Here is a 13332-nt window from a genome sequence, read left to right on the forward strand (position 1 = left end):
TGTGAAGCCTGCTTGGATTCTCGCGCTCTCTCTCCCCCTCTCTCTGTCCCTTCCCCTACTCTTGCTGTCTCTGTCTCTCTCAAAATGAATATATAAACTTAAAAAATAAAAAAGAATGCTATGCACATTCATGTCAACTCTTTTAATGAAAATGTTTTTATTTCTCTTGGACTACTACCTTATATAATACTTCATAGAATTCAAACATGAAGACACATGGCAGTCTTAAAAAATATAATTTACTTCATGTAAGTGAAAGGTCTGCCATTTATGAATTCTGAGGTGATCATCTTTTTTTAAAAGATTTTATTTTTATTTTATTTTAGTAATCTCTATACCCAATGTGGGGCTTGAACTTACAACCTCAAGATCAAGAGTTGCATGCTGTACCAACGGCACCAGCCAGGTGCCTCTGAAGCAATCTTCTCTCAAAACAAACAAACAAACAAACAAACAAAGCTAACTACATAAATAACTCCCACTTCTGTATAAGTATATAACTACCAAACAAAATGCATTTAAAGTTCTTCCCTCAATGATTCAATCAGTACCTGTTACTAGAGGTTTGGAAGTACAATTAAGGAACCCTAAGACAATCTGTTGTAAAATATAAAGGCATAAACAGAGGAGGAAATGTGAGATTATTTTTCATAAAAGCCAATGTTTTAAATATACTCATTTAAAGAGATTATTCAAGTTTGCCTTTTTAGCTTCATAGCTATAAGTACTAAAAAGGAATATGTATTTTTTGAGAGCTAAAACCATGGGAGCCCGGTATCAACCTGTGAGGCGGAGAGAACTTATGAGTGGGGGGGATTCAACAACTGACTCTGTCTTTAACTTCTGACAAAACGAGGGACTGAAAAACTGGGTGACTTGACCTTGGCTTGACTGGGTGGCTCTGATTCTCCAAAGGTGTCTTGATCAAGACATCAATCTGGCATCACCCTATCATCTTAACAGAACAAATGCACTGGAGAACAGAGTTTAGTTTCAGGCTTCAGTCCAACAGAATTACCAGGCCTGATTCTATCTATAACTCAGAAAGGACAAACAAATCAGCAGAAGTCCCCAAATAAGGCATGAGAAAAATAAAGCAAAGATAAAATCTACGGAAAACCAGAGGCAGGGGAGATTATGTTCAGTTAGAGGTAGTGAGGAGCAACATAAGAAAAAAAAAAAAGACAACTCAATGCCCTTGACTGGGCAGAACGGGGACATGTGATGATGTGTAACAAGCTGCTAGGACTTAGTGTGATGCTTAAGTTTTGGTCTAAAATCAGGTTGCAAAAGGCTGGGTATCTAAGTACAAAGGGGCTCCTTGGTTTAGATCCTAAAACAGACCGTAAAAACTGGTGAAATCCAGGTAACATCTGGAATGTAGTTCATTATAATGCACCAATGTTATGTTAGTTTCTTAGCTTTGAGCAAGGTACGATGGTAACAATGTTAACATTGGGGGAAACTGGGGAACTGGTATACAGAAACTCTCTGTATTATTTTTGCGACTTTTCTATAAATCTAAAATCATCATGGGGCACCTGGGTGGCTGGGCAGTTGGTTAAGTGTCTGACTTTGGCTCAGGTCATGATCTCATGGTTTTTGAATCTGAGCCCCATGCCGGGCGCTGTGCTGACAGCTCAGAGTCTGAAGCCTGGTTCAGACTCCGTGCCTCCCTCTCTGCCCGCCCCTGCTCGTGCTCTCTCTCAAAAATAAATAAATGTTAAAAAATTTTTTAAATAAATAAATAATAAAATTATCATAAAATAAAAAGTTTATTTTTAAAATACGGGGGGGGGAAAAGGAAGACAGAATAAAGCATGCTGATGAGGAAATCCATACAACATCTAAGAGTCCTCAAGAGTTGAAGGAAAAACAAGGAACTGAAGAATAAAATCTTGTACTTTACTGGTATTAGAACATTTCTCACTTACCCTTTGTATTTATCAAACAGCACAAACAATAATAATAATAGTTCAATTTCTGGGAACCTAGTCAAGGGAATAATCCCTAATAAAGCTTTTACTTTATATACAAAGATGCTCAGAGAACTTCTTTTAATAAGAAAAAATAGGAACATTAGAAACCATTATTACACTACATGTTAACTAACTTGGATTTAAATTAAAAAGTTAATAAATAAAAAGAAAAAAATAGGAATAGTCTATTTAAATAGAAAAATAGGTAAGCAAATCTAGTATTAGACCTTTCTCCACATTCCAACCAAGTCTCCCCAACAAACTTCTCTATTTTTAAGCCATGCTTTCTTTTGATGCTTCCAGACAGACTCTGATTTGGTATCGTAACTACATACCACACATCCTGTATTACTGTACTGCTTCATGGTCCAGATTATGAGACCCTTGAGAGCGGAAACTAAGTATGTTTACATGAGAATCCTTCACACATAGCAATTAGTAAATAAAGTCTGCAGAAACGGAACGTTATGTAGGAGTCACACCTGGATGGGAGCGTAGTCCCACAGAGAACAAATCCAAATTTTCTGAAGACTTGTACAATAAGCAGCAACTGAAAATATCAGAAGGGATAAGGATCCCACGACTAGCCCACTGGACACGTTTCCTAGTAGAGGTTAGAAAGGCAGCTGTATTACCCTGACAATCTAGCACTGGGGGAAGGGCTCTTTGCATGGAGGGAGTGTAAACAGTATGACAGATCGTGGTGATGCTAACATCATGTATATATAAGAATACAGGCTCTAAGTGATACGGTCCCACGTCTGAGTCTCAGCTCTGCCCTAGCTCCACATCTATAAAATGAAGGTGACAATTAAAAAAAAAAATCTCCCTTATGAACATGTGAGGATTAAATGAGATGATGCATATAAAAGTTTGGCATAGTGCCTGGCACATAGTAAATATTCCATAAAAGTTAATTTTTATTATTACCGTAATTATTACCTTTCAAACTTCTGGCCTCTTCTAACATCAGCTGATTCAGATGGGAAGGGAAAAAACAACCTCAAGAAATCTGGGGTTGCATCTAGAAGACTATAAAGTTATGGAATAAAAACTTCACATCCTGGCGGCATACATGCATCACCTTTTATTACTAGTGATTGAGACTCTGAAGAAGAAAAATAAGTACATAAAATCCAGACCCATTGGAGTAACTAATCCAAGTTACCACTGTGTTGAAGATACTATGCTTTGTGTCAGAGCAACGTAGCAGCAGTAATGGTAATAATAATACAGTAACAATAGCAGCAGTAGCTAATATTTATATAGTACTTACTATGTGCCAGATACTATTTCAAATGCATTACATGCATTAACTCATTTAACCTATTAAGTCTTACAAATAAGCACTTAGAGTCCAAAGCACTAAATTTTGGCCCAGCTATTAATGAGCAAGTTACTTCATCTCTCTAACCATTCATTTCCTCGTATCTAACTGGGAATGAGAACACCTAACCCACAGGGATAATGTGAGGACTGTCAGAGATGATAAAGCACCAGCAGATGTCCTAGTAGCTATACCTTTATTATTGCTGTTAATATTATTACATCTGAGGACCAAAAACAGCATTCTGTAGGCATGCAGAGTAAAGTTTCAAAAGGGCAACTTTTTTCTTCCTTCCTGAGTTCCTCTTTAGTCTTTTTTTAAAATTGTAAGCATTCAGGGTACCTGGGTGGTTCAGTTGGTTAAGCGCCCAACTTCAGCTCAGGCCATGATCTCGGGGCTCGTGGGTTCGAGCCCTGAGTCGGGCTCCGTGCTGACAGTTCAGAGCCTGAAGCCTGCTTCACATTCTGTGTCTCCCTCTCTCTCTGCCCCTCCTCTGCTCATGCTCTGTTTGTCTCCCTCTCTCAAAAGTAAATAAACATTTTTATAAAATCATAATATTCTATGATATTATTAAGTTTTCCTCAGAATGAATGATACATGAATATAAAGTGAAATACACAGATAAAAAGACCTTTAGATTAGCTTTAAAAGTTTTTTTTTTTCTCCTCTAGGAATACTGCTGGTGAAAATACTATAGTTCCTTCAAGTAAATAGTGCTGAAAAGAATGAAAATGGCATATGGCTGGGGGACTCTTCCAATGAAACTACTCTACACAGCCATCCCCTGTTCTTTTCTCTGCCTTTTAAGGTCACGGTAACAGGATAGAAAATCTGGGACTCACACCATCTGTCCAGACAGTTCCATCACTGCTCATTTCTCTTGTTAAATAATCAGAACATTTCACACTTCCTAAACACTGCTACCATAAAGAGCAGCTAGAGCAGAATGAAAGAAGCTCTTTCTATGCAGAAATGTAGTGGTTAGAAATGAAGAGCTCTTTTGAAGTTTGTCGGTTTCAGATCATGTCAGTGAGAAGAAAGAAATTCACTCCTCAGAAGGAAATTTAAGAATAACGGAATTATACTACGGGCTCCAGGAATTACTTTTCTTTGAAATAAGGTGACATTCTCCTATGAGTTCACTAAGAATAGATTTGGCAGTTTAATACTGAGTTAATCGTATAAGTTTCTAATCTGTAAAGTTCTCTTAAGACTAAGAAGAGAAACAGTTGTTCTTTACTACCAACTACCTCCTCTACTACTTGTAGTGGTGACAGTAACAGCAGCTAATAAGCATTTGGCATCAGGACATCCTTAATTCTCTTCCAACCCCTTTCTTGTGTATTAACTCACTTAATCCTTAAAGCCATTCGATATAGCAATTTCTATTATTATTCCCATTTTACACTTGAGGAAACTTAGGCACGGAGAGGTTAACTAACTTGCCCAAGGTCATCAGGCTGGTAAAGTGTAAACGCTGGGACTCAAAAGCACCCAGACTGGCTCTAGCCCTTCAATTCCTACACTATACTGTCTTACAGTTTTTAAAGAAGCCTCTACATTATACATTAAATTCAGCTTCTTTATCACATTTTGAATAAACAAACTATAGCTGAATGTCATAAATACTCTCATTCACCTCAGTGAATGCTAATTATTTATTAACTTTTTAATTTCTTTCTTATAATCAGAGCTTTTACCCAGAATAAATGTGTTGTTATTATAAGGCAAAATAATTTTTTGTATTAAATAATAGTTTCAAGAATATGCTTCAAGGTCAATGTCAATTTGGGGATAGTTTATGATTCTGAGAAAAAGGTTTGAATTACTCTCAACCTCCAAAATTTAATCTTACGTGAAGACTCCTGGCCTTCAAACTCCTGACACATTCCTAAGAGGGTGTGTCAACATACCCAGGAAAACGCAGTCTGAACATGGCATTTCTCTTCTGTGCTACAGAACATTCCCCACTCTGCCTAATGGCTCAAATTTACTCAATGTTAGAAGCTCCAATCTGAGCTGGTTAGTGAGACAAATTTATGCTTCTGGTCACATAATAGTAATGACAGCAATGATAATAATCACATTAGTAATCATTATATTACTAATAAACAGTAACAGTGATAGCCATCATTTCCTGAGAACTTAAGTCCTAAGCATCATGTCAAGTGTCTCATATGGCAGGTGTATTAGGGAGACAGTGGGGAGCAGGGGTTAGAGACAAACTGTGTGGGCTTGAACAAAGGACTTACATTTTCCACGCCTCACAGAATACCGACCTCCTATGACTGTTCTGACGATTAGACGTGTTAACACATGTGCAATGTTCGTAACAGTCAGATACACAGTAGTACCACCCAAACTTAAGAGACTAGGAGATTAATGTTCAGAAAAGCTAATGGCCACCTGTGGGTTAGGGTGCAGCTAAGGTCTCCCAGGTTGGCCTGACTCCAACGCCCAAGCTCTTTGGATGCTCATCCCCTTCATCTGCTTCTCTCTCTCTTTCTCTCTCAGAATTTAGAATAGATCAGTTGCATCACAAAGGAGTGCAGAGTTACTCTACTGTCATTTCTGTCTTTTCTCATCAGAGTTTTACTATAGCAGCATTAAAAACAAATGTTAAAAATGCCAATCTAACATACTGTACTCCATCAATTCCGAGACATTTCCCTCCACCCAAATTTTTCCATCTGTGAATTGTGTGCCTTAGAATTATAATTGGCAGTATTTTTCCTTTCTTAGTAGCACATAAAATAATGGTGCAACTTACAATCTATATCATCTTACATTTGACAAAATATGGCAGCTGTTAAGCTCAAGGAGTATCCTTGAAGGATTAGCCCTCAGTCGATATTGAAGGCACATTCCAAAGCTTGCCCAGCACGGTGGCCTCAGTGCAGTTCAGTCCCAATTTTCTCACTTACACTTCACCTTGATGATCTCCTTCTCACTGACTCTTAACCCATTTCCATCAAATTAACTAGCTCCTGTAACTCTAAAAGCCAATCAGCGTTTTGGCTAAGGCTCTGGGCTTGGTTTTTGTGTTCCTTGTTTTGTGGTCCTTGTGTTCCCGAGGACTCCAGGATTTCTAATCACAATGACTATCTGGACTGAGATCCTATCCCAGGGGCACTTCCTCCTCTTACACAGTCCTTATAAGCAGTCCATACTTTTCCAAACAGAATTGGGCTTTATGGGTAAGCTGAGAAAGTATTGGCTAATGGTGAAGCCTTGACAGTCTGCTGTTTTTTCATTTTCAGTTACTTTCTTATTTCTACCTTCTGAAGTTATCTCTAAGAGCCCCTTTTATAAGTACTTATCTGATTCATACTTAAATTTTTTTCCCGTTTTGGCCTGAGTGCCTCCATTCCACATATGGTCAGTCTCTTCATAGAAGAAAAAAATGTCGAGTTTTACATCATCTTTTCCCTGGAAAGATAGTTCCAAGCTGTCCTCTACCTAAGGGGAAGATGAAAACCCTCATAGACTGTAATGAATGAAATACATTTTCTTTAAAAAAAAAAAAAAAAAGATTGTGTTTTATACAGGGAAAGTACTGATTTTAAGAGAACATGTTTTTTTCAAGCCAAAACACTTCTGGGGTTTGGATTTATCGGTAGCATACCATCATTTGATTTCTTTCTTAAATGCATATAAAATAATGTTGCTTCTTACAATTAAAGACAACTCAAAGTAAATGACTTACAGTAGCCAATTACCACTCTGCAGAATATCCTGTTCCTGAGCCCTTTTCTGACTAAAGAAGGAAAGGAACCCAAGAAAAATGATTCCCTTTAATAACCAAGTAAACTAGTAGGAATTAAGTCTCTCATCAGAATCAATAGTAAGTACTTAATTAAATGTGGTATCATAGAAACCCATATATATACTATAAATCATTACATTATGTACATGAAAAAAGGAAGAAATAAAAGTTAAAGATACAAAGAACTCTGAGAGCATTTCCCTAAAGAAACTTAACTACAAATAATTATGTTCCCATTAGACTTGGTGCATCTGTCTGTTATGGCACTAATCATGTAATTATTGTGTGGGTTTTCTTCCCCCCAATTAGACAGTGAACTCCTAAAGATAAGTGCTAAAACATGGGCATCTTCGCATCCCAGGTGCAGAGCGCAGTGCCAGGCATAAAGTGAGTGTTGAGTAAACACTCACGGTGTGCCTAGAGTTCTACTGCTTTGACTTTGACCTCTGGAAAATATGTTATTAAATTTTTTAATAAACTGGAATAATTATGATGGAGAAGGTAATTTTTCTGTGACTAATCATATTTCTACTTGCTTGCCAGGATAACACCTCCATGGGAACAAGCAAATTAAGAGTAAGATGCTTGAAAAGAAAACAAAAAAGGAGTAAGACGTTTGAAAGGAATCGTGGGCACAGGGCGTAGAAATCATATTGTCTAAAAGGAGATGTCACTTAAGTGATGATGACCTCCTCCTAGTTGAACTCTGAAAAAACTGCTATGACCCAGAAGCTGTGAAATAAACAAGAAATTCAAGTACTATTTGAAATGATTCTGTATTTCTAACCCTTAGCCACCAAAGGGCCATTTCATGTTGATAATAACAGGATGCCTAAGAGAACATGAAATTAAAGGACTCATGAGAAACAACATAACTTCAGGTGGGGTAGGCAGGGTTCTTAATTATTGTGTTAATTTTATATTATCTGGTATATTAATTATATGTTATATCGTTATCTAATATAATGGCAATAAACTCATCTGCAAGAGTTCAAGAGCCTTTTCTCCTTCTCATTGTGAGTCAAAAGCCAGATTTTCTAGTTTTCCTTAAATAGTACAGGAAGTCACATAACAAGCTTCTGCTAAACTCATCCTGGTGAATACTGTGATCAAATGATACATGCAACATTCTTAACCATCTCTGGGCTGTTTAATATAAACTTTACTTTCAAAAAGACATGTTAGTTATGAAGTAAAGAAGATTTTTATTACTGACCTTCCCAAATTTGTGTTTGAGCGGAAGTCCTACATCCTGAAATGCTGAAATAATATCAGATTTATAATCTTGTACAAAAATACCTAGGTCAACATCTTTACTATAAGGAATAATGTTGCATTGCCGATACCATCCTAAAAATAAAAAAGAAAAGAAACAAGAACATGTTTTAAAAAGTTAGGAAGAAATTAGTCACTACTGTATGACCTTTTTAAGAACGGATTTTTTTTCATAAGATTAGACTTAGAGTGCTTTACCAAAATTATTGAAAAAAATTAAATCTCAAACTAAAATCTGTGGTTATAGGAGCCACCTGTTGAATAGCCTTTCTTTCTTTTTTTTCCTTATTCATTTTTACTGGTTTGAGCACTCAGCATCCTCAGAAACTTTCATGATGTATCTTAATTTCTAAAAAAGCTATTAGTTTAATAACGTTACCTGGGCCACCCATTTAAAAAAAGTAAGTTACTTTTGAGAATGTTTGATCATAAACCCCTAATGATGAAGGCTGGCTTTAAGGTATGCTAAAAAATATAATTTAATCATTTTGATTAACGAGTATCCCTTCTCTGAGCTATAATTTGTAGAACTTAACAGCACTGAACAGATTGTTTGATGGGTCCTATAAAAAAGAGCAATATCAGGGGTGCCTCGGTGGCTCAGTTGGTTGAGCATCCAACTCTTGGTTTCGGCTCAAGTAATGATCTCATAGTTTCATGGGTTCAAGCCCCATATCAGGCTCTGCACTGATGGTGTAGAGCCTGCTTGGTACTCTCTTTCTCTCTCTGCCCCTCCCCCACTCACACTGTCTCTGTCTCTCAAAATAAATAAACTAAAAAACAAAAAAAAGAGCAACAACATCCTCAATTTTCAGCACACTGACAATATCAAAAGATATTTCTAGGTATATTTACTATATATCTACTTCTCAATTAGGTGCTATAGTACTGTTCTAAAAAACCAAAACCTTAATACCAGTAAGGGCTCTTGGATTTCCCCTAGTATCCTTCTAATTCTTTCATCCAAATTATTCAGAAAGTAAATAAATGTCTACAACTGTCTTTACAGGTACAGCTATTGGACAATACTATTTGGAATTCTAAATTTTAATTTCATTATATCATAGATCTAAACATCTAGGATGGAGTCTAGCTTGAGAAAAACTATACTCCACATCTATCAGAGAATCATAAACTATTAGAAATGGAAGACTGATTAAATATCATCTAATCCAACTCCCTCATTTTGCTCTTAAATGAAGAAAACCATGGGGTTAAAAATGCAAAACAAATCATGACAAGTGATTAAGAGGTATTTCTGATGACATCATCTATAACACAATCTTGCTTCAAAAAGTCAAACCTTAAAGCATATACCACATAAATGTGTGAGATGTACTCTCTTTTCTTGGCTACTCTTAGCGGCAGGCTCCTTGACAGGAAGAACATGTGAATTTCCACAGAGCCTAACAGCCTACCCATATATCCCAGTTTCTGTCTGTCAGAGCAACATCATTACTAATGGCACTCCTTTTCACTCTCAAGAGTCTCTTGAATTGGACAATTATATGGTAACACTATAAAAACAGGAGAATTAATTTTTGCACAAATAAAGTTATAATCTAAGAATATAGTTACAACCAACTATAGTTATAAACAAGAGGGAATAGAAACAATTAAAATGTAAGGTTCTAAATAATTCTAAATTCTAAAGGAGTCTGATCCAATGTATAGTGGAAAGAGATCCGTAAGTCTTTCTCAGGTTCTAATAGCAACTTGCCTAAGGACTCTAGAAAAGTCTACATTTCCATTTCAGAATGAACAGAATGTGGTAAGGCAGTGATGTCCAACAAGTGATATTATCAGTAACCTGGAAAAGATTTGTGTAAGACCTTATGCTATGTCCTTTCGTCCTCCTCTCATTTGTGCAGTGTGTAAGTATAAGAAACCGAATAGGGGCGCCTGGGGGGCACAATCAGCGGAGCATGTGACTTCGGCTCAGGTCATGATCTCACTGTGGGTGAGTTGGAACCTCGCATTGGACTCTGTGCTGACAGCTCAAAGCCTGGAGCCTGCTTCAGATTCTGTGTCTCCCCCTCTCTCTATCCCTCTCCTGCTCATGCTCTCTCTTTCTCTCTCTCTCAAAAATAAATAAACATTAAAAATTTTTTTAAAAAGAGACAGAAAAGAGTTTTTTGTTTTTAAAGGCAGAACAATCTTTGGGATAGAAATAAAAAAATGCTAATCAAAGGATTACCCAGAGATCAGATAGAGCCTACATGTTCTGATATAAATTTTATCCATGGCTTACAGTTTTTGGTAAACACAACATGGCTTTCCTAACTCTCTTTTATGTTTCTGAAATTAATGTCAATAATCAATAAATTCCTGTTCCATGCACTATGTTTATTCTGTCTGTAAACACGACACTTCAAATATCACTGATGTTTTGTCATCTCAAGCAATCATCCCTAAAGGCAAAGAGGATGAAATGACAAAAAGACAAATGCAAAGCAACAGAGACTTTTACCTAGACAAGTTCCACTGCTCAGCCAGAATCGTACTCCCAATTTCTGTAATGTTCTGGCTGCTAGCTGCAACAATTCCTTCGCACTCTTCCGAAACGCCATGGCTTCCGCGGTGTTGTCATCCAGGTACTGCTACAGACAGAACGCACAGTCAACTATTACAGCCATTTCCAAACTGCTAGGGATACTTCTGTGACATCTGGATTAAATTTGAAAGCTAACCCCACATGATATACCATTCTATTATAAAAAATCCAGTTTCATGTTCCTTGTTAGTTGCACATTTTTTAAAAGACTACAGGTGCAGATGCTAGAAAAGACAAGTTAAAGGGGAAGAAGAGTAGCCAGGATTCCCGAAGGATGAGACTTGCACCTTCGTCCGCCCCCTCCTCCACATCATAATTTGGCAGACGGGGCAGTCAGGAGAAAAGAAGACTAATTCTGAGAGCTAACAGCATATCTGAACAAAATGCATTCGGTGACGTTTTCATGATTCATGATTCAATCGGTCTTTCGAGACTGCAGAGTGTAGCCGAAAGAGCCTGGGATTTTGAGTCAGATTATCTGTGTTCAAGTCTAGCCCCTCTTCCTCTCAGCTGTGATGTTGGGCATATCACCTCACAAGCTCTATGCGGAAACTGACTTCATTTTACCACTTTATCTCCAGTGCCTGATGAGTGGGGGAATGAGAGACAAACCTCTCTGACATGTAGTTTCCTCATCAGTCACTTAAAGGATGATGACGACACTTTGCTGTGAGGATCTGATGAGACAATGGATGACAGAAAAATGTCTCATAAATTATGTTCTATATAAATATCATCATGATCAACTACTTGGTTGTGCTTTTCCAACTTTCTTCATTTTTAGAGTATTCTAGACTGAGGAAAACCATATAGATTCTTCAGTGATGCTTACTACCTAGGAGTCAAAATCGAAACTTCTGGCATAGCAGAAAAGGACATTTGTGTTCTGGTCCCTGTCTAATGGTCCAGCCTCATCGCCATCCTCCTCACACTTCATAATATAGCAGTGACTTCTAACTTCCTAAATATACCACAACTTTTCAAGCCTCTGTGCCTTTACACATGTTGTTTCTTTGGTCTGAAATGCTCCTGACCAACAAAATCTTTTGGATCTCTTCTATCCTTTGAGAAACATTCCCTAATTTTCCCAGAAGGATGTAAGTATTGATTCTCCCAGTGCTGCCCCTGTTCAATATTTAAGGAGCACAAAATTGTATTTGTCCTAGATATAGACAAAGACAAATGAAAGAATCTGTTCGACGAGTTTATAATAGTTACTACATGTATCTACTTTCACTACGATTCCTATCATATTTAGTACACATTGTCGATTTTGTTTCCTCTGCCAGGCTGTAAAGTTGGTTCCTGAACGGCAAGTACTAAACCTTCCCATCACTATATGTACAAATTCAGAATGGTGCCTGGCACATAATATGTGAAATCACATAGTGGTAAAGGGGTAAATGAACTGGACCCTGTCTATCATATCCTATAATATCTTGTTATTCTTTCATAATAAAACAAGAGAAAATATGGTTCCTGGAGGGACTCTTGGGATCTTTTTTAAAATTTATTTACTTATTTTGAGGGGGGGGGCAGAGAGAGAGAGAGAGAGAGACAGAGAGAGAGAGAGGGAGGAGGTAGAGGTGAAGGAGTGAGTGAGAGAGAAAGAGAGAATCTTAAGCAGGTTCCATGCTCAGGAGGGAGCCTGACGCAGGGCTTGAACTCACTATCGTGAGATCATGGCCTGAGATGACATCAAGAGTTAGTTGCTAAACCAACTGAGCCACCCAGGCGTCCTGGGACTCTAGGGATCTTAAGAAAAAAGTATCCCTAGGAAGAAAGTGGGCTTGCAGAAGAGAAGTTGCCTTCTCCACAACATGTAAATTATACAGGATCCCTTCAAGATGAAAATATCTGCAGAGTCATAGCTTCTCTTTAGAATATATGACTGGGGGGCGCCTGGGTGGTTCAGTCAGCTGAGCATCCGACTTTGGCTCAGGTTCTGATCTCACAGCTCGTGAGTTTGAGCTCCCCGTCGGACTCTGGGCTGACAGCTCAGAGCCTGGTACCTGCTTCTGTGTCTCCTTCTCTCTCTGCCCCTCCCCCACTCACATGCTCCCCGCTCCCTGCAAAACAAATAAACATTAAAAAATTTAAGAAAAAAAGAACATATGACTGGAATGAGGGGTGCATGTTATTACCCTTGGTGTGGTGGGAAAGTCTAGAGACCCAGGATTTAGTCTATGCTCAGCCAGTAAGGACTGTGCAGCACACTGAAACCTCAGTTTTTTTATTTGTTAAAGGCAAATACTTGCCTTATTTCAGAGTGACTATAAGGGTCAAATTAACAGACATGAAAACTCTGTGCTCAACAAAAACGTTACTCTGATCGTTACATCCCACTGAAGCTGCCTCCTGCATGGACGTACTCCCACTTCTGGCATACCTTTCCTAACATGACATTCCCCGAAATTCCACTTCTTAGAAT

General features: G+C 37.8%; 1 protein-coding gene across 4 annotated transcripts in view; it reads right to left on the reverse strand.

Moving 5' to 3' along the window:
• FKTN (fukutin) overlaps positions 1–13332 on the reverse strand; it is a 94973-nt gene that overhangs the window by 41175 nt on the left and 40466 nt on the right. For 3 of the 4 annotated variants that reach the window (XM_029921108.1, XM_029921106.1, XM_029921109.1), the window contains 3 exons: positions 10818–10947; positions 8289–8422; positions 6638–6765 (listed from right to left, as the gene is read on the reverse strand). In XM_029921108.1, coding sequence (XP_029776968.1) covers positions 6638–6765; positions 8289–8422; positions 10818–10947 — 392 coding nt within the window. The remainder of the gene's footprint in view (positions 1–6637; positions 6766–8288; positions 8423–10817; positions 10948–13332) is intronic. The other variant, XM_029921107.1, reaches the window with a different exon arrangement.

The sequence above is a fragment of the Suricata suricatta genome, chromosome 13 (genome assembly GCF_006229205.1).
Source record: "Suricata suricatta isolate VVHF042 chromosome 13, meerkat_22Aug2017_6uvM2_HiC, whole genome shotgun sequence".
In the NCBI taxonomy this organism is placed as follows: Eukaryota; Metazoa; Chordata; class Mammalia; order Carnivora; family Herpestidae; genus Suricata; species Suricata suricatta.